General features: G+C 34.7%; 1 protein-coding gene across 1 annotated transcript in view; it reads right to left on the reverse strand.

The window, feature by feature from the left end:
- LOC108736928 (serine/arginine repetitive matrix protein 1) overlaps nucleotides 1–27,423 on the reverse strand; it is a 49,331-nt gene extending 21,908 nt beyond the window's left edge. Inside the window, exons 1-3 of the mRNA XM_025979227.1 lie at nucleotides 27,175–27,423; nucleotides 23,368–23,411; nucleotides 13,367–13,506 (exon numbers count right to left, since the gene is read on the reverse strand). Of these exons, the coding sequence (XP_025835012.1) occupies nucleotides 13,367–13,506; nucleotides 23,368–23,407 (180 nt within the window). The 5' untranslated portion in view covers nucleotides 23,408–23,411; nucleotides 27,175–27,423. The remainder of the gene's footprint in view (nucleotides 1–13,366; nucleotides 13,507–23,367; nucleotides 23,412–27,174) is intronic.
- Nucleotides 27,424–27,671: the final 248 nt, after the last annotated feature.

Consider the following 27,671-nt stretch of genomic DNA (forward strand, 5'->3'; position numbering starts at 1 on the left):
TGCGTAGAATTAATTGGAATTTTTCACACACAAGCCTTGCTATATGAGCTCTCAAAGCATATAAAAATTATACGGCTTAAATGTGAAGTTGGGTGCAAAAGAATACAATTAAATCCTCTGTCGGGAAAAAACGAAATGACTTTCCGAACAACCCTATATTTGCGAACAGTAATCTAATCTAGGTCAACCTCTACCCCTTTTAACTCCTGTTTCTGCCTCTAATATGTCTCTGACTAGACCTCCATGCCTGAGAAGGTGTTCTACCAATCTATCTCGCCTATTTCTTATTGACTTCCATAGAGTCCTCTCTTCTCTTACTCTATCTAATACCTCTTCAATTCAAAAATTCTCTATCCACGGTATCTTTATAATTCGCCTGTAATACCACATTTCGAACACTTCTAACCTTTTCTTTTTCACCGCGCCCACTGTCCATGTTTTGCACCCTTAAAGCTCCTTGCTTCAAACATACACCTTTAACAAGCTTTTTTGAATTTCTAAATTAATCATTTGCGAGCATAGTGACTTATTTTTATTGCAAGCAACTCGACCCTGTGCTATCCTCTGCTTTATATCCCTACTACTCCTTCCGCCCTGACTTATCTGCCTTCCTAGATACCTAAAATCGGCCACTTCTTTTAATGTTACATCTCCTATCGTTATATTCACTCCTTCCCTGTTTTTCCTTCCCCTGCATACCAGTATCTTTGTTTTACTTTTGTTTATTTTGATGTAATACTGTTTTGTCAGTACCGGTTATATTTTATTTAAAGCTATCTCTAATAATTTATTATTTTAAATAAGTTATTCCATTCTATACCTATGTATAAGAAAGATGCTATGAGTTTTATAAAAATGAAAATTTGAAACCTCATGCATTAAATACCAGATTATTAAGACCCCCTATATTCAGTAAAAATGAAAATGTAAAACCTTAAGGATAGCACATAATTTCACATAAACAGCGATGAAAAATTTTAGTTCACAAGTTGCTAAAGAGATTGTTGAATGTTAAAATTCACATTATAAAACATTTAAACAAAACATGTAATTAAATTATTTTCTATGAATTAATTCAGGCATATTATTTGTTCTCGACGTTCAGGAGATATATGTCACCTTGTAAGGACAAATTTTAGATTAGCATGCCTAACCAAGCTTGTTTTAAGTAAGACATTATTTTGAGTTTGACGTTATATTATCAAAAACGTTCGTGAATTATTACTTGTAATAAAAAGACATAAAATAAAGCTCCCGGAAAACTGTCAAAGTGGTTGGTTTTACGCTATAACCTAATATTAAAGGTTGCAAGTCTGAATCACGGGTCTGTACGGGTGCGAAACACGGACGGTGAGCGCGCGGAAAAGGTTTGAATCGCCCAAAAATGTGGTGTTCCAAACGAATGATAAGAATAGGAGTAGAAGAACATAAGGCTCTGTAGAAGTCAACAAGAAATAAGCCACATGGATTGGTAGCATACTTTCCCAGGCATGAAGGGGTTGGTCATAGACGTATTGGAAACAGAATCAGAAGTTAAGAGGGGTAGACATAGACCTAGACTCGATTATTCTTTAAAAATAGTTAAGGATGTGGGATGTTCTAGTTATTGACGATCTTATGATGATAATGAAATATTTATGTGTAAGTATTTATTTAATACAAGCCTTTGACTGCGGCTTCGCTCGAGTTCATGTCCTAAATAGGTGTCAAAGATCATCGAAAATAAAATAATTTAATAAATAGTCCTGACCAGGATCGTCAGGATAAAATTAAAACATACACTTTACGCAGAATGACAGATTTGCGCGATTGATCGGGTTGATTTGGACATTCGCGCAGATTTCATCATCAAGAAAANAAAGTTGGTCTAGATATTATTGCACAAACCTATTTGTTCTTTTTTTGAGAATAGGTACCTATCTAGGTATCTACATTCAATTAAAAAAAAGTTACGTTATACAGGGTGTTTCTAAAATAAGTAGCAAGCTTGCAGGAGTTGATATGGTATACTATAAAACAGGAAACTTAAGTAAATGTTTAGTGTCCCACCCTGATAATATCACGGTTTGGTGGTGTGAAAATTTACCTCACAATTTATAACATTACAATTACAATATTAATGTTTTCGTTCTTCTTCCTTTTGTGTATTTAATACCATGTCGTGGTGTACTTTTAATAGTCCTGTATAACTTTTCGTATACATTATTTTTTGTATTAGTAAGCTGTTGATTTTTACTTTATTACTCGTAAAAAGGGCGGAAGAACTATTAGGGGAAGATCAATTTGGGTTTAGAAGAAATAGAGGAACGCGGGAGGCCGTTCTAGTTTTACGGGTATATATAGAGAAAACGATAGAAAAAGGAAAGAGTGCATACATAGGATTCGTAGATTTATAAAAAGCTTTTGACAATCTTAAATGGGACAAGATGTTAAATATACTTAAAAATGTAGGGATGAGTTACAAAGATAGAAGAGTGATACTTAGTTTGTATAAAGAGCAACAGGCACTTGTACAGCTGGAGCTGCAACGTAGAGAAGTAAATATTAGGAAGTCAGACTGGGATGCACACTGTCACCGTTACTTTTTAATCTGTACATCGAAGACGCGATCAACATCATTAAAGACAGTACAACTGTAGGGATAGATATACAGGGACAAAAGATTAGTATGCCATCGCCAGCCAGGGTTTCGCCCTGCTCTTTCTGCGGGTGCTCCGGCCCCCTGGGGCCCCTTCATCTGTTGCTTACTGATCATAAGACGCTCCTGTGCTGACGATGACAGGTATCAAAAATGACTGACGATGACAGCTGTCAAAGATGGCTGATGGTGGTGACGTGGAGTAGTGGTGGTGGGGGTAAAACGGTACAGCAAGGAGGAAAATGAACCTTTATAAGAAAATAGAGTCGCTAATTGAGTATGACATTTAGAGTATCGGAATGTATTAAGGCAAATTTTGGGTTATAGGGTTTGGTTTTGTCCTGATTCGGGTCTAAAGGCCGTCGAATCCAGATCCAGCATCGGAGATGGAAGGACCTCTGAAGAAGCTCGCCACTCGTGCTGGCGAAACGGTAGGAAACAACTTCAACCGTCGACGGCTTTTGGACCCGAATCAGGCCAGCATGTATCAGTTCAACTACTGGCCGTGGAAGCCTTTAGCAATTTACAGTGTTTTGTTTAATTCAGATCGTGCCAAAATTCCTGAATCCTTTGACGTCGTTGAGCATGTTATAAGAATGTTTGGTAATCTTAAAGTATTCTAAAACAGATTTTCCTTTAGTTGTATTGGTTTGAAAACAATATGGATGAAAATAAAACTATGAATATTGATGAACTAAGTGAATATATGTAAAAATTGCATACATTATATAAACATGTCTAAAATAACTAAATAACACATTCCGATAGTGTGTCAGACTTGACGAAACTGCATTTGCCATAAGCGTTTGTAAGAAACATTAGTAACTTTCACACCAAGCTACTAGGCATTACATAAGAGTGTACATAAAATTATACACCTCAGTGTTGCAAATGACGAATTTATAAACTTTGCTGCAAAACTTGAATATCCACTTCACTGAAATATTAATGTGTCAGATCTTATATCTTTTTATTTGTGCTGTCTTTATAAAAATAGCAAATATATTAGATAAAAATAATCTTCAGAATCACCTCTATGTGATGAAGGAATGAGTATGCAAGAAATCGAAAAAATAAGGTGTTTGTTATCTCTCCTCTGTTCAATAAAACACATTCTGGAAAAATGCATAATAATAAATAAAACCAAGTGCCTATTAGGTATTTAATATGTGTATTGGAAACGTAAAATTCGTCCCGTGTCAACATTTTAGTGTAAATTCTCGTAAAGACCATCAACGACCACATAAAACTAATTTTCTTATCCCCAGGGAAAAGTATTATATTCTGACAGCAACGTAGAGAAGTAAATATTAAGAAGAGAGTCAGACAAGGATACCCACTGTCACCGCTACTTTTTAATCTATACATCGAAGACGCGATCAACATCATTAAAGATAGTACAACAGTAGGGATAGAAATAAAAGGGCAAAATATTAGTATGCTTAGTATGATATAGCAGTATTAGCATCTAGCAATGGGGAGTTAGAGACACCTTTAAATAAAATGGAAGTCGTATTGACAAAATAGTTATGTATGAAAATAAATAGAAGTAAAACAAAAATACTGGCATGCAACGGAAGAAAAAGGAGGTAAAGAGGGAATATAATGATAGGGGATGAAAGATGAGAAATGGGAAGAAGTGGCTGATTGTAGGAATCTAGGAAGTCAGATAAGTCAGGACGAAAGCAGTAGTAGGGATATAAAGTACAGGATATCGCAAGGTCGAGTTGCGTTCCACAAAAAAAAAGAATGTTGAAGGTGTATGTTTGCAGCGAGGCGCTGTACGAGTGCGAAACATGGACGGTGGGTACGGCGGAATAGAAAATGTTAGAAGCGTTCGAAATGTGCAAATAGAGAAGATTAAAAGTGGAGAGGTATTAGAAAGAATAGGATAACAGAGGAATCTATGGAAATCAATAAAAATAGGGGAGACAGGCTGGAAGGACACCTTCTCAGGCATGTAGGTCTAGTCAGAGACATATTAGAGGCAGAAACGGGAGTTAGAAGGGGTAGAGGTAAACCTAGATTAACCGGTTTGGATCCGTGGTACGCGGCGGATCCGACACCTTTTTTTAGATTCGGCAGTTCCGGGTACTTGTACCACAGAAAAGAAGAAAAACTAACACCAGCAGTAAAACTTTAAAGTACCTCAAACGGAATTTATACCTCTAGACTTTATAAGGTCTTTCGTGTGTTTTGGACGGAATTTACCCCTACCCCAATGGAAAGTAAAAAGGCATACGCGTCGATAGTTGGCACAAACAAATTTTTCAAACTCATCATTTTACTTACACCTACGTTTTTAATAATATAAAATGTTAAATACTGATAATATTTACTACTCACTGTGCCTGTTTTGTCATTTGCCACTACGGACTCTTCTGATGCAGGTTCTTCTGTTGTTGTACTCGTTGTTGACCCTCTTCCAAATATTAACGCTGTTGCCCTAATTCCGTACACATTTTGCATACTAAGCCATAACACTCCTGCAAATAAATATAACTAATATTTTCATAATTTTTCGACTCGATGCATAATTTTCAAACAATTAGTGATTCAAAACTGAAATGAAAAAGGCCGTTAGAGGTCACGTTTAATAAATATCTATAAATGCGGTTTTTGTGAAATTATTACAGTTATTGCGTAGCTTTAACAAGTCTTGATAAATTTTAAACTTCAGGCTATTACTATGAAAGAGCGTAAGAGCTGCATCACTCCAGTATTGTAACTCATATTATGCTCAATAGATGACCACACGTCATTTCCATGACTATTAATTTTCAAATTGCAGCGATTTCTATCATTAAATATCAATAAAAAAATACTCTGTAAACGGTTCAACAATGTCCATTTACGTAGATGGATATCTACCTCCTGAACTGATTCCACTGGCCCCACGGCATAGCTCACCATACGTGATAGGCACGTTACCAAAATCAAACAAAGAAGTTCATGATGGTCAGTATTATGTCGAAACTGCCAGATGTAGATCGCGATTTCGATCTTGTTGGATCTCATCAGCACGTCAAGATAACAGGTAGAGTTGATCCGTGTTTTGTCGAATTTGTCTGCGATGCGGTGATGAGATCCAGTAGTTTTTACGAAAGCCGCATAAAAAAATTAATGGAGGAAACATGTGGCTTCTAGGCCGTACGTTCCACAGCATTGGGGTAGGCATAGTAAAACAATTTCTGCTAAAAACATGAATCAAAAACCACATGTAACACACAATTTCCCAAATGTGCTCATTTCTAGAGAGAAAACCCCGAAACAATATAATATTATCCACATTCCCGTTTGGCACAGACGTTTTTCTTAAACAGCGTTTAATATGGCATCTTATTTAGTATTAAAGTGATAATATCATGCATTTATCGTCAGTTTTGACACAAAAGAGTATCTAAGCTAGGTACCTATGAAGACGGAAAGTATAGAAGGAGAGCAAATGAACTATTTCCTTTTTCTTAATCTTATGTATCGTGTAGAGTACTAACTTACTATTTTTAATAAATCAATTATCAGAAATTCAAAAATATTTCTTCGCAATGTTTAAAGTAAATAGATATGTATTTATCATAGAAAACTCTGCCAAGTCAAAGCCCTAGTACAATCAACACGTTTCAATTATCAATGGGTGTGGAATTTGTTAGTATCTGCTCAGTTTTATTGTCCTTACCCCTGATCGATTTTGATTCTTTTTCAGATTATAAATATAACGTTCTATCTCTTCTAGTTAAAAACTATTTCCTTCATTATCATAAGGTCGTCAGTCCTAAGACTGGTTGGACACGCACCTACACTTTTTCCTATCCTGAGCGTATATTCGCATTTCCCTAAAACCAGAACAACCCATTTCCGTAACTATTAGCTTAACAGTTACAATCTAATCAAGGTCTATCTCTACCCCTCCTAACTTCCGTTTCTGCCTCTAATATGTCTTTGACTAGACTTTTATGCCTGAGGTGTCCTACTAACCTATATCGCCTATTTGTTATTGACTTCCATAGGATTCTCTGTTCTCGTACTCTTTCTAATACCTCTTCAATTCAAACCTTCTCTATCCACGGTATCATCATCATTCGCCGATAACACAACATTTCGAACGCTTCTAACCGTTTCTTTTCCACCGGGCCCATTGTCCATGTTTCGTACCCGTAAAGCTCCGTGCTTCAAACACACACCTTTAACAACCTTCTTTGAGTTTCTAAATTAATCGTTCGCGAGCAAAGAAGTGACTTATTTTTATTGAAAGCGACTCGATCCTGTGCTCCTTCCATTCCTTGACTTATATGACTTCTTAGATACCTAAAATCGGCCACTTCTTTTAATTTCACATCTCCTATCGTTATATCCACTCCTTCCCTGCTTTTCCTTCCCTGCATACCAGTATTCTTGTTTTACGTTTAGTTATTTTCATACAGTACTGTTTTGTCAGTACCGCATCCGTTTTATTTAAAGTCATCTCTAATAAATTATTTTTTTAAATAATTTATTCCATTGTATACCTAAGTATGTATAGATAAGAAAGATGCTATGAGTTTTATAAAAATAAAAATTAGAAACCATATGCATTAAATACCAGATTATTAAGACACCTTGTATTCCGTAAAAATAAAAATGTAAAACCTTTAGGATAGCACATAATTTCACATTAAAGAAAAATTTTAGATCACAAGTTGCGAAAGAGATTGTTGAATGTTAAAATTCACATTATAAAACATTTAAACAAAACATATAATTAAATTATTTTCTATGAATTAATTCAGGCATATTATTTGTTTGATATATAGTTCTCGACGTTCAGGAGATATATGTAATCTTGTAAGGACAAATTTTAGGTTAGCATGCCTTACCAAGCTTGTTTTAAGCAAGATATCGGTTTGAGTTTGACGTTATATTATCAAAAACAGTCGTGAATTATTACTTGTAATAAAAAAGACATAAAATAAAGTTCCCGGAAAACTCTCAAAGTGTTTGGTTTTACTCTATAACCTAATATTAAAGGTTGCAAGTCTGAATCACGGGTCTGTACGGGTGCGAAACACGGGCGGTGAGCGGGCGGAAAAAATTTGAATCGCCCAAAAATGTGGTGTTCGAATGATAGGAATAAGAGTAGAAGAACATAAGGCTCTGTAGAAGTCAACAAGAAATAGGCCACATAGATTGGTAGCATACTTTCTCAGGCATGAAGGGCTGGTCATAGACGTATGGGAAACAGAATCAGAATTTAACAGAGATAGTCATAGACCTAGACTCGATTATTCTTCAGAAATAGTTAAAGATCTGGGATGTTCTAGTTATTGACGACCTTATGATGGTAATGAAATATTTATGTGGAAGTATTTATTTAATACAAGCCTTTAACTGCGGCTTAGTTCGCATTCATTTCATGTAGAATATATTAATTTCATAAATAGTCCTGACCAGGATCATCAGGATAAAATTAAAGTTTCTAATTTTGTAGGTTAAACATACACTTTACGCAGAATGACAGATTTGCGCGATTGATCGGGTTGATTTGGACATTCGCGCAGATTTCACTATAAGCAAGAAAAATGACCATAGAGTCGTGGTGTGGTGTATATAACATAAGAATGAATAGGTAAATGGAAAACTGATAATCAATCAAATTTAATGTTTACAAAAATAAACATAATTACTAATTTTTGTAAGTGTATCAACCCATAGCAGCAATTATTATTATTCGATTTTTGTTTAGGAAGGACGTCATATATAAAAACCAGAAAATCAATTTTATTACCATAGTTTTTTGTATGTAATACGTGTTTTATGGATTTAAACAAAAACTAATTATCCGTTTTTATTCTTAACGTAAAATTACACATTACAGTTTATGTAATCGTGATAGTTATAATGTCAAAAAGTCAAGGATTGATTTAGTCAAACATACCAGAAACAACAAGCATATATCTCATTAGGCTATAATTAAAATAGTGATCATATTCATATTGTAAATAAAATCCGTCCGCAAACATGGTAATTTAACAAACCAAAGTACGTTTACCTATACAATGTAGAACGGTTATTGAATTTTAATATAAGTTTAAATGTAATTACGAAAAATAGTTAAGCAATATGTTAATAAAGCACATAGAACCATTAACGGATAGCTGGTTTAGACTGTTCAATTATTTACTCTACACATCAAGTAGCCACATTTTCCGATAAGTAACGTGGATCACTGATTTTATTCTGATAGGTATTACGGAACTTTGGTAACTTAAAGTTCAAGGAAAACGTTAAAGCATTTGAATTACAGTGTTTTTAACATAAAGAAGTTTTTTCGAAACAGTGCATAACTTGTTTATTTCTAAAAATAAGAATGTGCAAAAAATTTTGAAGGTTACTATAAGCTTCATCGGCATTAGTTTGGCATAGTACAAAACACAAAAGGACACATCGTCATACTGTAAAATATTAAGAATCGAATCACGAAAGCCCATCTATTAGAATTAAGGAGGGAGTGTTGAGCCATTCTGGTAGGACAGAGGGTATTTTTACTATTAACACTTTTTATTTATTAATACTTAATTCTGACGTCATCATTATTAGGTTGTCAGTCCTAAGACAGCACCTCCACTCTTTCTATTCATGAGCTAATCTTCGCATTTCCCTAAAACTAGAACATCCCACATCCTTAACTATTTGCGAACAGTAATCTAATCTTGGTCTACCTCTACTCCACTTAACTTTCTACCTTTTCGCTTTTAACCTTTTAACTTTTGTTTGTGCCTCTAATATGTCTCTGATTAGACCTTCATCTCTGAGAAGGAGTCCTACCAACCTATCTCACCTATATGATATTGACTTCCATGGAGTCCTATGTTCTCCTATTCTTTCTAAAACCTCTTAATTTGTAATCTTCCCTATCCACGGTATCCTCATCATTCGCTGGTAACACCTCATTTTAAATGCTTCTATTCTGTTTTTCTCCGCCGCGCTCACCGTCCATGTTTCGTATCCGTACATCGCCGCGCTCCGAACATACACCTTTAACAATCTTTTTCAAATTTGACGTAGCATCGAAAATATAAGAACTGTTGTAAACAACGCACAATCATAATGCAAAATACATTTGATTCAATCGTTTTTTCTCTGTGTTTTCTAGTGCAAATAATCTTCGTTGAATCCAACATGCCTATTCACCATTTCGCTAACACGCTGGAATTTGAATTTACATTTTACGCTACTCTTCATTATTGCTTTGGTTTCCTCTTTCTAACAATTCTTTTTGTTAATCAATGTACAGTGGTGAATTATAAAACTCGTCATTACAGACTTTTTTAACACTATCTACTACTGTAAGTTGCAAGGGAAACCTGGCCAAAAACTTTTTCTAGTAACCACTATCCTGGTCTTTCCAGATTTATTTTGAGTTGCTCCTTGCATATCTTGGTTGAAGAATAATTAACAGCAGATACAATATTCGGATACTGCTTGTGTATCTAAAGGTTGTATCCGAATCAGAAAAAAATGTATTCGAATGCCGTATCCGCCAAATAATTCGTAAAATATTCATCGACACAAGTCATTATTCCCGCATTAAAGACTCTCCGTGCACTGTAAATGAGACAGTAGTAGTAGTAAGATACTACTTATTCTATAATGTATTTTGCGGCATCCCCCGTGACACAATAAGAGGGACAAAGGTGCGCTGATGGGTTGATCTGTACCAAAATTAACACTCATAAATATAAAAGCTAATTAAGTGAGATTCAGTCCAGTGCAAAGTCCAAAGTACTAATTTGAATTCAAGTGCATATTAAAGGAGCTGTTAAGTGCCGTTCCACACGGAGCTGACGACGCGCGTTTGAACGCGCGTGTTTAAATGTTTTTTGGTCTACAAGAATTTTCACATAGCAACGGAATAATATCTCGCTGTGTTACCAATCATAACTTCTAAATGTATGTTCTATTGTTTCACTTTCTAATGCATTGAAGGGCAGTTGAATCAAAATATATATTAAAGGAAAAGTTAAGTGACGTTTCACACGGAGCTGATGGCAGGCGTTTGAACATGCGTGATTAAGTTTCATTTCACGCTTTATTATTTAGCTTTATTAAAACTTAATGCTGTTTTATACATTTCCAATACTTTCCTTTACTGTACTTCTTTTACTGCCCTCAACACAAAAACGACTCCCTATTCCTTAAGTTTTCCTTCATTCGGTTCAGCTCAACTCAGTATTCTTCCGAAGTTATATATCCTCACATCCCCCCAACACATGTTTCAGACATTTTACTTCCCTGTCACATATTCTACATTGCCTATCTTCTTCGTTTTTTCAATATTCACATCCTCTACACTCATTGCTTGCCCTAAATTTTACTAACATGATTATTTTCCTCCCTGCTTCTAAACAGCTTCTAACCTAAACCCCTTGTTAGTCCCTCCACAAAGTCTCCTTCAGCTTCTTCATATATCTTGATTCCTTTATTTTTCTTAAATCCTCTATTTTTATCATTTCCTTAGTTGTCTTCCTCATCAATTTTCCTCCAACCATTCCCTCACCTGCTCCTGACTGATTTTTAATACCTCAAATCCAACCTATCTACTTTCCATGCCTAATTCCCGTGCCTTCTTCTTTCACGATCGGGAAAATTGTCTAGTTGTGTTGCCATTATTCACATATATTAACTGTAGACAAATTAAAAAAAAAAAAGACAACGCAGTATCTTTTGCGGACCGGTCGAATGCTTCATGTGAAACAAACTCATACCAATGCGCCCCTGCGCTGACTCGGGCTCGAAACGAATCACCACGGAAGACACGCTTTTCCTATTTTCAAAATCAGCACACTGGTGAAACGCATACATGAAAATTTGGGAATAACTCTACCCAGTTTCTAGTCCTTTAGGACCAGTGACTCTCTATTGAAATGAGCGCGATCTCTACACGTTTATGTGAAACAGCGTTAAATTGTAATGTAAAAAGTACCCGTATCCGTTATCCGGAAAAAGAACTGAGTATACCTGAATGCAAGCTTTCAGGATACTGTAGCGAGCACGAGTGTGTTTGTGTGCGATCGGGCACACGTGTACGTGAACGGCTTATCGATTCGCCGACTAGCCGCGGGCGCCTTTCTTCATGTGCGCCGTATTTGTAAATGTGTGTGTNTGGAAGTCGTATTGGCAAAATAGTTTTGTATGAAAATAAATAAAAGTAAAACAAAAATACTTATATATAAGGGAAGAAAAAGAAGGGAAAGAGACGAAAATTAGAAGTGGCTGATTTTAGGTATCTAGGAAGTCAGATAAGCCAGGACAGAAGGAGTAGTAGGGATATAGAACAGAAGATAGCGCAGGGTCGAGTCGCCTTCAAAAAAGAAGTCATTTCAATGCTCGCAAACGATTAAGGAAGTTGTTTCACGACATTACTAGTAAAAAGTTTATGCTAGAGTCTATCGTACAGTCAGTTAGTAGCCGTGATACCTAAGCCTAAAACTTTTTGCTGTTACTGCACTATTCCCAGCCAATCCCGTACCGCTCTTTATTCGTGTATCCCTTCTACTACTTGAGTGCGATAAATTGTTCGTTATTTATTAATTAATATCTCAGAAACTGTGTTGTAATAATTAATAAAACTTTTTTCAAAGAAGTTATTAGACATTGTTTAATCTTTCTGTAGTTTTTTAAAACATTTGTAAGAAGGGATTCCAAGTTAACATTGTATTTCTAGTTAGCCTCGTCGGTATCCTGTATAGTACAATGTATAAGAGCCGCAAAAACGCTAACTTTGAAATTAAATATCTCTGAAACTATATTGTCCAATAATTTTAGTCTGCACATATAGGTGAAGAATAACTTAAATAATATTCTGTCAATATTTCAAAAGAATCCTAAAAATGGAGAGGACACCTTCTCAGGCATGTAGGCCTAGTCTCAGAGACATATTAGAGGCAGAAACGGGGTAGAGGTAAACCTAGATTAGATTACTGTTCGCAAATAGTTAAGAATGTGGCATGTTCTAGTTTTAGGAAAATGCGAAGATTAGCTCAGGATAGGAAAGAGTGGAGGTGGGTGTCCAACCAGTCTTAGGACTGACGACCTTATGTTGATGATGATGATGATAATGAAAAGGAACCGTATGTCCTCTACTATACCTCTAAGAATGTGTCTACAAAATTTCATGATGAGTAGCGAAAGCATGAAAAGCCGAAAAGCAAACAAACAAACGCAAAAAAAATAGATTTGTATCATTCGTAAGTCGAACAAAAAAAACTCATACATTTCTTCCTCAGAGACATAATTTGCTAGTAGCTACCTACATATGTTATCACAAAAATAATTCACTGATTCATTTGTCAATCTGCCGGAAGACGTGTCAATAGTTAGTGAAAACTAAAGATGGACAAGGTACCCGGTTTGGATCCGTGGTACGCGGCGGATCCGGCACCTTTTTTTGGATTCGGCTGGGTGCCGGATAGTGACGCCACGTACCGGCAGTTCCGGGTACTTGTACCACAGAAAAGAAGAAAAACTAACACCAGCAGTAAAACTTTAAAGTACCTCAAACGGAATTTATACCTCTAGATTTTATAAGGTCTTTCATGTGTTTTGGACGGAATTTACCCCTACCCCAATGGAAAGTAAAAAGGCATACGCGTCGATAGTTGGCACAAACAAATTTTTCAAACTCATCATTTTACTTACACCTACGTTTTTAATAATATAAAATGTTAAATACTGATAATATTTACTACTCACTGTGCCTGTTTTGTCATTTGCCACTACGGACTCTTCTGATGCAGGTTCTTCTGTTGTTGTACTCGTTGTTGACCCTCTTCCAAATATTAACGCTGTTGCCCTAATTCCGTACACATTTTGCATACTAAGCCATAACACTCCTGCAAATAAATATAACTGATATTTTCATAATTTTTCGACTCGATGCATAATTTTCAAACAATTAGTGATTCAAAACTGAAATGAAAAAGGCCGTTAGAGGTCACGTTTAATAAATATCTATAAATGCGGTTTTTGTGAAATTATTACAGTTATTGCGTAGCTTTAACAAGTCTTGATAAATTTTAAACTTCAGGCTATTACTATGAAAGAGCGTAAGAGCTGCATCACTCCAGTATTGTAACTCATATTATGCTCAATAGATGACCACACGTCATTTCCATGACTATTAATTTTCAAATTGCAGCGATTTCTATCATTAAATATCAATAAAAAACAACAAAATACTCTGTAAACGGTTCAACAAGGTCCATTTACGTAGATGGATATCTACTTTCTGAACTGATTCCACTGACCCCACGGCGTAGCTCACCATACGTGATAGGCACGTTACCAAAATCAAACAAAGAAGTTCATAATGGTCAGTATTATGTCAAAACTGCTACATGTAGATCGGGCTTTCGATCTTGTTGGATCTCATCAGCACGTCAAGATAACAGGTAGAGTTGATCCGTGTTTTGTTGAATTTGTCTGCGATGCGGTGATGAGATCCAGTAGTATTTACGAAAGCCACATAAAAAAACTAATGGAGGAAACATGTGGCTTCTAGGCCGTACGTTCCACAGCATTGGGATAGGCATAGTAAAATAATTTCTGCTAAAAACCTGAATCAAAAACGACATGTAACACAAATATGCTCATTTCTAGAAAGAAAAACCCGAAACAATATAATATTATTCACATTCCCGTTTGACACAGACGTGTTTCTTAAACAGCGTTTAATATGGCATCTTATTTAGTATTAAAGTAATAATATCATGCATTTATCGTCAGTTTTGACACAAAAGAGTATCTAAGCTAGGTACCTATGAAGACGGAAAGTATAGAAAGAGAGCAAATGAACTATTTCCTTTTTCTTAATCTTATGTATCGTGTAGAGTACTACTATTTCAAATGAATCAATTAACAGAAATTCAAAAATATTTCTTCTCTTTATTTAAAGTACGTAGATATGTATTTATCTTAGAAAACTCTGCCAAGTCAAAGCCGTAGTATAATCAACACGTTTCAATCATTATCAATGGGTGTGGAATTTGTTAGTATCTGCTCAGTTTTATTGTCCTTACCCCTGATCGATTTTGATTCTTTTTCAGATTATAAATATAACGTTCTATTTCTTCTAGTTAAAAACTAAAAAGTGATCTCGTCCTCTATTTCCTTCATCATCATAAGGTCGTCAGTCCTAAGACTGGTTGGACACGCACCTCCACTGTTTTTAATTGTAACTATAATTTAATCTACTTCTACCCCTCCTAACTCCTGTTTCTGCCTCTAATATGTCTCTGACTAGACCTTCATGTCTGAGAAGGTATCCTACCAATCTATCTCGCCTATTTCTTATTGACTTCGATAGAGCCCTCTGTTCTCCCATTTTTTCTAATACATCTTCATTTCTAACCTTTTCTATTCACGGTATTCTCATCATTCGCCTCTAACACCACATTTCGAATGCTTCTAATTTTTTTCTTTTCCGCCGCGTCCACTGTCCATCTTTTGCATCTGTAGAGCGCCGTGCTCCCAAAATACACCTTTAATAATCTTTTTCGTATTTCTAAATTATCCTTACGCGAGCATAGAAGTGACTTCCTTTTTTGATGTGAACCTAACCTTAGGCTATCCTCTGCTTTATATCCTAACTACTCCTTCCGTCATGACTTATCTGACTTCCTAGATACCTAAAATTAGTCACATTTTCTAGCTTTTCGTCTCCTATCTTTACATTCGATCTTTCCCTACTTTTTCTTCCCTTGCATACCAGTATTTTAGTTTTACTTTTATTTATTTTCATACAGCACTGTTTTGTCAACACCGCTACCCGCTTGTAGGAAAAATAATTAAATTAAAATTAACAAGACATTGCTTTATGCAGTTCAATATTTGATCATGCATCATACACATAACATAACATTCAGCATAAATACACAATAGACGGCAATGTCAACTTTTAGCGAGAAATTCTTGGGTAATCGGTAATAGTATTGTATCCGAATTTTCTAAATTCGATTGGCTTCTTCCACTGATTTCCGGTTTTTCGTGCTCAAATGAACAGACTTATTCAACACTTAAACGTCTTAAAAGTTACATTCGATCAACTATGGGTTAAACAATATTGAATATTATTACTATGTTGCATATTCATCCTGATTTCGATTGGCTTCTTCCACTGATTTCCGGTTTTTCGTGCTCAAATGAACAGACTTATTCAACACTTAAACGTCTTAAAGGTTACATTCGATCAACTGTGGGTTAAACAATATTGAATATTATTACTATGTTGCATATTCATCCTGATTTTGAAAAATTGATAGAGAAATTAATTTCTCGAAAAAACGAAACGAGCAACAGCTTTCGCGAAAAAATTATACTTAAAATATACGCATTTTTTAACCACTACATTGTCTAATATAGATGAGCTCTTGTCCGGGTTGATGACCGTGGTCTGTTGGGTTGTTTTTCCGACGTTTCATCCACAACTGTGGTGGACATTTTCAAGGGCGATATCGAAGTCTCTCTTGCGAAACGGCGACAAGTGCAGCGTATTAAATTTCAATAATCAAATGAAATAATTCCAAAGATCAAAGTCATGAATTGCTGGGATTTCGTTGGCCTTTTCATATAAATTAACATTTAATAATCCCGTATCAACCAGTATTTAAAGAATAAATTACCACAAATACAGTTCGCCTAACCACAGTTCCTATAGATAGGTAATAGTGGTAACATATGAAATTATAAAAATATACACGTTGAATATTAAGATTATTGCATATAATTACAATTCATTTCTACATCTAGAATACTTTAGTAGTAAAAATCCATTACTACATAATGAAATTCTCAATTTCGTTTTGTGGTTTGGGGTCACTAAACTAAAACTGAAAGGTAAAGGAATTAGAAGTTTAATTAAAATGGAAATTAAAGGTGTTTAAATTAAATTTAGATTACAATGAGTATAAATTATTCTTCCTATTTCAAAGCAAACATCTACAAAAATTTAAAGTTAGACATAAATCGACATATGAAGTGATTTTCAGTAGAGCAAATTTAAATTTGGTTGAACCGTTTGTCTGATTCTAATTGGATTTCTTTTTGAAAACCCAAAAAAACGCCGAGTACATTATTTCAATGGATTTTTAGTGAATTTAAAACATAACTCCACATGTATCTATATTCCTGTTCAGTGACCCTCAGAACCCCCAGGGTAACAAAATTAGACTTATTTCTGTCATTATTGACTGAGTTTTTGAAGTAAAACTTCTTTACGCACGGTAGGGTAAGTTCGTTTCACGCGAGTTGCTATGCAACGAAATCATGCAACACAATCATGCAACGGATGCCCCCCCTCTACTCGGTCACGTAGTCGAGTTCGTAGTGGGGATCGCTTGAGCCGTGAACGCGCTTCAATGCAACGTTCGTTACAGGCAACTTCGTCATGTATAGTGTAAAATATAAATTCATAGTGTACAAATAATACCATTAAACCAATTCCTTAACCCCTATCCCGGTATGTTTGTATGTTTGAAGAAGTTTCACTTCAGTAGCGTGTTGTATAATTACACGTTGTATATTTTTTTATATCAACTTTGCAATGCACTTATAAGTTTTCTTATGCACCGATGCATTGTTGAAGATCTCTTATATTTAAAAAGTTTGTAGACGACCTCACGAAACGAATGCAGAAAACTACATCTTGATCCGACTTACTACACAAAAATTCGAAGATTTGGTCTTTTTTTTGTGCTTTATTTCTTCGACCAATTTGAAAGTACGGAGTAGGCTTGCCCTTCCGAAGTAAAAAAATTAATGTTAATTTCTGATTCTATTTATTTTTGAGAATTTTGTGAGCCAAAATAAGTTTGAAATCGCTGAATATAACAACTTATTTGAGAGGTCCAACTCGTACCTGTTTGGATTTTCACCTGTATTGAATTTATTGGTCTCGATTTACATTATTATCATTGTAAAGAGAAACAACAAAATAAATAACAAATTTATATTGTCAACGCTAAATTTTATATTAATTAAGAAAACAATGTAATGAATTTATTGGTCTCCATCATAAGGTTGTCAGTCCTAAGACTGGTTGGACACGCACCCATACTTTTCTATCCTGAGCTAATCTTCGCATTTCTCTAAAACTAGAACATCCCACATCCTCAACTATTTGCGAACAGTAGTCTAATCTAGGTCTACCTCTACTCCTCTTGAATACTGTTTTTCTCTGTTTTATTGTCCTTACCCCTGATCGATTTTGATTCTTTTTCAGATTATAAATATAACGTTCTATTTCTTCTAGTTAAAAACTATTTCCTTCATTATCATAAGGTCGTCAGTCCTAAGACTGGTTGGACACGCACCACCACTCTTTCCTATTCTGAGCTAATCTTCGCATTTCCCTAAAACTAGAACATCCCACATTCTTAACTATTTGCGAACAGTAGTCTAATCTAGGTCTACTTCTGTCCCTCCTAACTCCCGTTACTGCCTGTAATATGNAAGTTTCTTTAAGAAATATTTAAAATCAAATGCTATCTGGTGAAAGATAGTATTGCCTTTTAAAGTAAATTATTTAAATGTAAACGAGCTCGTTCTACAAAAGGGTATAAAATGAATTTCGCATTTCAACTGTAAATTTGTAATACGTTATTGTTAACATAAATAAAAAGCGAACTTGCTTTCAGATCATTCGCTTAAATTAATGTTTCTTGGAAAGTCATTCTTAGGGGAACGTTCAACTGTGGAATTTTATTTCTGAAATGTGGCTTTTAATATTTTTCGCAACAATAAAAATAAAAGCAAAATAAACTGCATACTTGGTATGTGAAACTCCGCAACGAAAATGTCATGAATACGAAACCTGTTGCTTTATATTCTCAAAGTAAACGCAACGTTCATGTGTTTGTTTCAAAAAGTACAAAGAACTTTGGCTAACTGGAAAGGAATTTTAACAAAGAACAAACAGTAAGGTCGTTATCCTACTTATTTTGAAAAATTAATTATTAAAGAAAACGGCACTAATTGCTAAGTTTATATCCTATCTATTGGAGCCCGTTTTGGATACTTAATGTAATTTTTTTAACAAAATTTGTATTGTTTATTATTAAAAGTCTTCACCATCACTTTGAAGTCTGAAATTCAATAATACAGTAAGTCACTGTAATAATGTAATTATACTATTTATTATTATTCATTTTAGTTCACAGTCAGTCTTTGGAGATACTAAATACAAATAGAACTTAACAACCTTAACTTTTATTTCTTCATTGGAATAGTATGAGAGGTATACTACTTTATTTGTTCAATAATTGTTTATACGAATTATAATTGTACATACAACATGTAATTTGTTTAAGCTTCCTAACTTCCTGTGGTTCTAAAATTTTTTTTATAAAAATAATTTTATATATTTCGAGTGCTAAAAGCTGTTAATAAGATCAATACAAGTAAAAAATCAAAAAGGTAGGAGCTTGACCCTATCAAATAAATTGATAAGTTCAGCGATTTTAAACTTTATAACTCATTCCATAAAATATAATAATCCTCACTATTCATCTGTAACACCACACCTTTTCTTTTCCTCCGCGTCCACCGTCCATGTTTTGCATCCGTACAGCGTCGTACTCCAGACATGCAATCTTTTTTGAAATTCTAAATTAACTATTAGCGAGCAGTGAAGTGACTCCTTTTTTGATAAATACGACTTGACCTTGCGCTATCCTCTGTTTTAAATCTGTGCTACTCCTTTCATCCTGAATTATCTAACTCCCTAGATACCAAAAATTAACGACCATTATAAAATTAATATTTTTTGTGTATGATGAATCTCCCGGGTTGGAAAAATATTCAAAGCGGGCAGAACACCCCTGCTTCAAATAATGTCTTCAATCAGTCAGAGTGCGAACAAGAGCCACCACTATCGCTTGAACAAAAAGGCGATAGCATAAAAAAGTAGAGAAAATGATTTCAATGATCGTCACTCATAAGAACATCAACTCCTTCCTATCCTGAGCTAATCTTCGCATTTCCCGAAAACTAGAACATCTCACATCTTTAACTATTTGTGAACAGTAATCTAACCTAGGTCTACCTCTACTCCTCTGAACTACTGTTTCTGTCTCTAATATGTCTCTAACTAGCCCTTCATGCATGAGAAAGTGTCCTACCAACCTATCCCGCCTACTTCTTATTGACTTCCATAGAGTCCTCTGTTCTCCTATTCTTTCTAAAACCTGTTCAATTTTTAATCTTCTTTATCCACGGTATCCTCATTATTCGCCTGTAACATCACATTTCGAACGCTTATAACCTTTTCTATTCCGCTGCGCCCACCGTTCTTGTTTCGCACCCGTACAGCTCCGCGCTCCAGACATATACCTTTAACAATCTTTTTCGAATTTATAAATTAACCGTTCGCGAGCAAAGAAGTAACTTCTTTCTGTTGAAGGCGACACGACCCTACGCTATTCTCTGCGTTATATCCTTACTACTCCTTCCGTCCTGACTTATTTGACATTCTAGATTTCTCTTTTCCCTAATTTTTCTTCCCTTGCACACCAGCATTAGAGTTGTAAATGAATTATGAAAAGAAACTTTAGAGGGAGTAAAACTTGTTTTTATTTCTAACTTTAGGTGCGCCAATCACATTTTTTTACTTTTAGAATACAGTTCTTGTCTAGTTACGTTTTCAATTGGGGTATATTTAATTGACCGCAAATAATTAATTAATAAATAAATAATAACTGGGGGGTGAGTCTTCACTTATTCTTAATTTCTTTGGTTCCTTATTTTCTATTTGACATGCTTAATGTTCGATAAAGCCAAAAAAGGAATTAGGTAAGATTAATAAACAAGTTGTGGTTGCATATAAAACAAAGCTTTATTCGTTTCGCTGATGGATTATGTAATCGAAATCCTGTATTAATCTACCATTATCAGGAGAAAAAACTAAATAGTTACTACGTAAGACGCTTTTCTTACTGGTAAGTGCCACAGAGGTCCCATTTCCTTCTAAATAAGTTTATAGAGTTAAGAATTGTTTAGAACTAGCGAAATAATTACCATGGTAGGTTAGAACAAATTGTTTACAATGGTTATTAAATAAGTATCTGTTGATTATATGCAAATCCTTGATGAACAGATAGCCAATTGGGTTCCGCTACTACATAATTGTGTACGCATTGTTTATTAATTCATTCTTAAATTGACTTACCACATTGTCTAATACAAGCTTTTGTTACAATTGACACTTCAAAATTATGAAAATAAGATAGAAATAGAACATTATCCTTTGTCCTATCTTCACCAATGATATATATATTAAGATATTTTTAATTAAAAGCAGATATAAAGGTCTGAAATGTTCTTTATTAATTGTGTAATTCCACTGACGTTTCACCTTCTGATATGAACTTTTGTATGGTATTCAGAAACAAAAACCTTTCAAAAAACGTTTTGTCTGTCTTTATGTTTGTATGGGTTAATATTTGAAACGGCTGAATTGATTTCTATTACACTTTACAGACATGAAGATAAGTTTCATTCGTGAGGTCAAAAATAGTACCCATTACAAGAATGTCATGACCTTCAAGCTCACTAACCCATTTCCCCTTTGATAGCGTAAAGCTTTCATGTAAAAATTCTTCCTAAATGATGGGAATCAGTCGATATACTTCATGTTTCTTGTAATAATAATTGTTATTTATTTCACCTCTGTACACCACCTCTTTTGTTTTAATATCGAAGCCGACAGTTTTGTAAACTTTTGATAAGTGAAAAAATAGGTAACTTGCACCCTCCCAATCTACCGCCCAGAGTAAACTATCTTATCCGAAAATGTTACCGTAAAATTTGTTTTCATTTCCAATGATGCTGAAATCTCGTGCCCAGCTTATAGACATTAAGTTACGCCAAAAAAAATCCAGGAACCTTGTTTCAGTTGACCCAGCTTCTCACAATAGAGAAAAACCTGTTTGAAAATATAACTCATTATGAGTTAGTTGGATTTTGCATGCTGCATTTTCATTTGTTGGATTTATATTTAAGGGACTGCTCAGTAGCTTAGTACTACTATCGCGAATTTTGTGTTTTTTCAAAAATTATTTATTTATTCATGAATATCTATATTGTCTCTTTCAAAGTAATCCCCACTAGATATTATACACTCGTGAAAACGTTTTTCCAATCCTCGAAGCACTTCAAAAATCATTTTTTGTGGTCTTGTTCAGCTCCTCCTTCGATGCCGTCTTTATCTCCTCAACCGTAACGTAGCGTCGTCCTTTCATGAGCCTTTACAGTTTCAGGAACAAGAAAAAGTCACAAGGGGCCAGGTCTGGGGAACACGGTGGCTGCGGCATTAATAGTGTATTGGTTTTAGCCAAAAATTCATGCGCAAGCAACGATGTGTGACCGGGAGTGTTATTACGGAGCAAGAGCCAATTTTTGTTCTTCCACAAATGCGGGCGTTTCTGGCGGATTGCTTCGCGCAAATTGCGCATAACTAGCAAGTTATATTCCTTATTGACCATTCTACCCTGTGCCAAAAACCTTCACATTCGACTTAACTTGGCGCACTTTTGTCGGTCATGACTCGTGCGGCAGCTTTCATTGGGATGATTGAGATTTGATTTCCATATCATAACCATGAACTCATGATTTGCCACCAGTTATGACCCTCTGGAGCAAATTTGGGTTAACAGAGTCCAACAGCTCCTGTTAATGTGATGCTGTTTTCATACGAAATTGAGCAATTTTGGTATGAATTTCGCGGCGACCCGTCTCATACCCAAAATCATTGGTAAAAATTAAATGGCAGGAGACGATCGATGTATTATTATTTTCTTCACTTGAACAATGTTTTCGTCTGCTCTTCGTCGTTTACATCACAAACTAAACCCATTTCAACAAAACTTTTTAAAGTGTGTTGCTTTACTAGATTTTAGCCGCTGCTTCGCACTCATTGAAATCGTAAATACGTGTCAAAAAATATAGACCACTATATACATAAAACTAATGTTTCTATCTCTTAAAAGATACTTTTTTGTACCCCTGACAACGTGTATACAAAATTTCATGAAGATCGGTTGAGTTGTTAAGGCGTGAAATCATAGCAAATAAACAAACTCACGTTCGCATTTATAATATTACCTCGCATTCGTTAATTTCTAAGGGTACCTTATACCGTTCGTCATTGAATAAAATTGGTCCATCCGCAATTACTCAATAGTCTAGTAGTTACATGTTTATTGTGATCAAACAGAACTACTTATTGTAAGCTTCAGATTTTTCAGGTATATAAGCTCCGTGTCAGATGCTGGATGTTGACGATCCAGCATCGGAAATAGAAGGACCTCTAAAGAAGCTCCACAATCAACGTTAGTAAGCAAATTTAACCGGCGATGACCTTTACATCCGAATAAGAACAGCATCAATTTACCTACAGATAAAACAAAAAAAAACATTGACAAATAAAAAAGCCGCCGTAGCCAACCCCAACGTACCATCATCATCTTGCTACAGATGGCGTTTACTGCGCCATTTGTAGTATTTTTTAAAACGCACTGTTAAGACAGCAGGTAAAAGTTGGTCTGGGTTCTGTCGGGGTGCCTGTGACGCGCTGATGAGATCCAAAAAGATCGAAATCGCAATCCGCGTCTGGCAGTTTCGACAGAATACAGACCACTTCAAATTATTTTACATTATCTATTATTGATTATTTTTATTTGCCAAATTTTCCTATACCTTACCTGCAGAAAGTAACAGCCAGAGTCCTGGCGGCCTCTTCATAATTCTGGAAAAGAGAACAAGCGTTAAATAGTCAATTACCACTACATAATTGAAAGCAAAAATTACAATGCACAACAACCTAGAAGCAGTGCTGGCCTGCCCTTGAACAGGTGCCCTTCAGCAAATTTAAATTGGCACCATTAAGCAAGTTTAAAGCGGTGCCCATTTAAGGGTAGTATTCAGATTTTCAAAATATTCTCCCGATTTTACAGTTAATACTGTAGCGAGCACGAGAGTGTTTGTGTGCGATCGGGCACACGTGTGTGTGAGCGGCTTATCGATTAGCCGACTAGCCGCGGGCGCCTTTCTTCGTGTGCACCGTATTTGTAAATGTGTGAGTCGTTCCTGCGTTCTGGGAAAGCACGTAAACAGTTCAAAGGAAAAGAAACTTTTCCGGACGTTTCGAGAAGGTTCCCGAAAGAAAACAAAAGAGTATTTAAAGGAAGAGACGATCGCTGAGAGTAGTAGAAATAAATTGACCGTTGCAGAAGTGAATCGAGAAATAAATTGACAGTGAAAGCAGTGAAATAAATAGCGCAGTGAATAGTGTTATATCAACAGTAGTACAAATAAGTAGACTAATTCGTAATCTAAGTAGTAATAATTTAATAGTGTTTTTAAGTTCTTTAATAATTAGTGTAAATAAATAGTTTTGTCGTGATCAGTCTTAAAAGTTAATTTTGTTAAACCCACGAACATTACAATACGTTGTCTAGCTTTTCAACAACTTTTTCTCTTTTGGAAACGTTCGTACCATCGCGCATCGATTACCTACATTAAATAATAAGTTCTTATCTAGAACGCAATAGACATAGTTTAAAAAAAAATATAATTAATTTTTTGTGGCATCAAAACTCTTAATTACTTTTATCTGATTAACATATTTTACTAAGAAAAACTAAAATATCAAAGCCATAAATAAGGCAATCTTTTTAGTCAGGTGATTTACTATTACTGGTAATTAAAAAGTGTCAAGGCATTCAACTTTCATTTTAGAAACCTGATAGGTGTAGACCTATTTATAGCTATTGAAAATACATTTTATGAATGATTTAACAATTACATAAATATTTAATTATCGAATAAAATTTTTATAATGCAGCGTCTAAGGTGTAGGCTTAGTGGATCTGAAGATGAATGTAAGACATTCTCGTAATATGTTCATTTTTATAGGTTAAAAAAGCGAAAAGTTAATGTTTATTAAAAAATAGAATAGGACAATAATATGAAACAGTTGTGGCTTTAATAATTACAGTTTTTTGAATTTTTTCTTAAGGTAAGTAATATCTTAGCTAGTATACAGTCAATTTGTAATAAATAAAGTATAATCCACCTCAAAAAATATCAGTTCTAATATTGTGTGAGTTTGTTACAATATCACATTTTAACTACTGGACGAATTATTATGAAATATTGTACACTTATTGTCAAGGGTACAGAAAAGGACATAGGGTACTTTTATCCAGAAAAAAAAACTGTTTCCGAGGGATAGAAAAATTAGTTTTATATGGTAGTAGATGTTCTTTGACACGTATTTAGCACATCAATGCGAGTAAAACGTGGGTAAAAGTTGGTTTTCTATAATAAACAGTTACATATATCTCCTTGAAAATGCCCAAACTATTTTGACACTTATTTATCATAAGAATAAATATCAGAAGAGATCAGACAAACAAAAATGCCAAAACTTGATTGTAATCTCAGAACCGGTTAATTCATCAGTATCCACAATGAATATTAAAGAGAAAAATAAATATTAGAATAATAAAAACAATAGTTCTCAGCAAGTCTAGGACAGGCTAGGTTAGGTTAGCCTAAAAGGTTAATATTTCTTTGACTCAAAGAACACCTAAATCTTCTTTAATTATTATTCGATTAGCATGAATTGTTTAAAAAAATTAAATACATTTTGGAAAGATATATCGATAATTATGCGGGTAAATTGTGAGAATCATCAACTAATTTTAAAAAACCATAAATAAAAGAACCCTAGAGATTTTCAAACTACTATTGTATTTAAATTAGACCAATGAATTACTAACTTTCAAAAAACAATTTGTGAAATGACAGAAAACTAAGTTTTTTTACGAACGCTTGTAAATAAAGAGCTAGTACCTATATAGGGTGTCCAATAATTTCTTCGCCAAACTTTAGCACAGGAAGTGAAAATGATAGGGAGATGAAACAAAAACAATTTCAATAGTCAGGCAGTAAACTTTCAAAACCCATGTTTATGGGTTATGGTTGTTTAACTACCCTCTGGTGCTAACAGCCGTTTTGTAACCTCCCTCAACTATCATTTTTCAAATGCTACTGCTAACATCTGTTTATCATACTATGTTCCAGGGCATTAATAGACAGGCAAAAAGGACTATACAATTGTGCAATAACAGATACAGTTTATTATAATCATATAACAAGGAATACGGAGATATGAAAGTCTAATGATACACTATACCTGATCAGTACTTCGGGAAAAATAAGGGAAAAGAGGGTACATGAAAGAGACGTAGAATGAGCCATTTTGCACCACTCAGTGATATAGGTACATAAACATTAGGGTAGTGACCTCACCGAAAGCCCCAACTGTTCCTGCAGTGATGACGACGACACGCATGATATCGCCGCGCCGGTGTATTCCATTGCACCGTCNCCTTCAGCAAATTTAAATTGGCACCATTAAGCAAGTTTAAAGCGGTGCCCATTTAAGGGTAGTATTCAGATTTTCACAATATTCTCCCGATTGATACGATTACATTATTAAACAAACTACAATAGTATCAATTAATGGTCATTGGTCAATGCATATAGCATATAACTCGAGTTTTCCAAGACAAACTTTTCAATTCTTATTCATGTATATATATAATATATATCAAAAAATACATTTTTACTTCAATTTATTAATCTTTATTCAAAAATCACAGTGTATGCAAATGCTTATTATTATTATTATTATCTTGGCTTCTTACTACCCATCTAACGGACAGTTTAGAAAGTGTCTAATAACGACAAAGCCGATTCAAAACGTGATAATGAACTTTTAATAACAATTGTATGTACATAATAGACAGATCACATAATTAAGCAGTGATAAATAGCAAATTTTATAAATTGTAAATTTAGGTATTCCACCTAAGGATGAAAGAATCCGTAAAGTTATTAAAGTACCTATAGGTATAATCACGCTATGGTTAACCACTACCATGAAATGTATCAGTCTTTCTCATGAAAACTGGACTGTTTATCTTCTCGTTAGAAACAAAATTTTGTTGGATAACGCGTTACTAGCTGCTGCCTGAAATAATTTGAATTTTAAGTACTTTTGATTTTTCATAGCAGCGTTTTAGAACTAGTATGTGTTTTAATCTTTTAATATTTAATACTAAGGTTCGACTTTAAGTTTAAGTTGCCGCCCTTCGCCGATGCAAGAGTTTGCCCTTCCTTCCAAGGCTGGTACTACTTAGCAGTGAGTACAAGATTATTGCTAATCATCATCAAAGGATCGTCAGACTGTTGGACACGCACCTTCACTCTTTCCTATCCTATCCTAACATCAACTAATTTTAAAAAACCATAAATAAAAGAACCCTAGAGATTCTCAAACTACTATTTTATTTAAATTAGACCAATGAATTACTAACTTTCAAAAAACAATTTGTGAAATGACAGAAAACTAAGTTTTTTTACGAACGCTTGTAGTTAATACTAGTGTTACTAAATTGTAAGTTGTATCAAGAAATATCTAAAGTATTTATAAGGAGTACCTTTTAACAGGAGTGTTCTATTTGCGTACTAACACTCGCCTCGAAAGTCCGAACGAAAGGAAGAAGACGACGAAGGCGTATCCTTGAAATAGCGTTGCAACTCCGGAGTTGCAGTTCTTAACCTTTGTTTTTACAATTGTTGTGAGTGCATTTTTTTTCTCTCGCGTCACCGACACCCAGATAACAATACAAAATGCAGGTGCGGTTTACATTCCCGACCAACACGAAGTCTCTTTGCCAACTGAACCATCAAAATATCGGATGGAGAAGAAGCTGTGGATTTAGTTTTTCCACTACTCCGCTACTTATTCTTCTTCTCCTTCGTTTTCTTGTCGCTGCCATTATTGTTGTTGTTGCTGTTATAAATGCGATAATGGCAAGCGAGCCACTTTCGATTTTTTCTTACGAAACGACGAAAAATTACGATGCATCTGATTATCGATTTTTTTCAGGTGAATGCTTGCTGTTTATCATCGAAATTGACAACGTAAACTACT

This window comes from Agrilus planipennis, unplaced genomic scaffold (assembly GCF_000699045.2).
Source record: "Agrilus planipennis isolate EAB-ADULT unplaced genomic scaffold, Apla_2.0 scaffold151, whole genome shotgun sequence".
NCBI classification, from domain to species: domain Eukaryota; kingdom Metazoa; phylum Arthropoda; class Insecta; order Coleoptera; family Buprestidae; genus Agrilus; species Agrilus planipennis.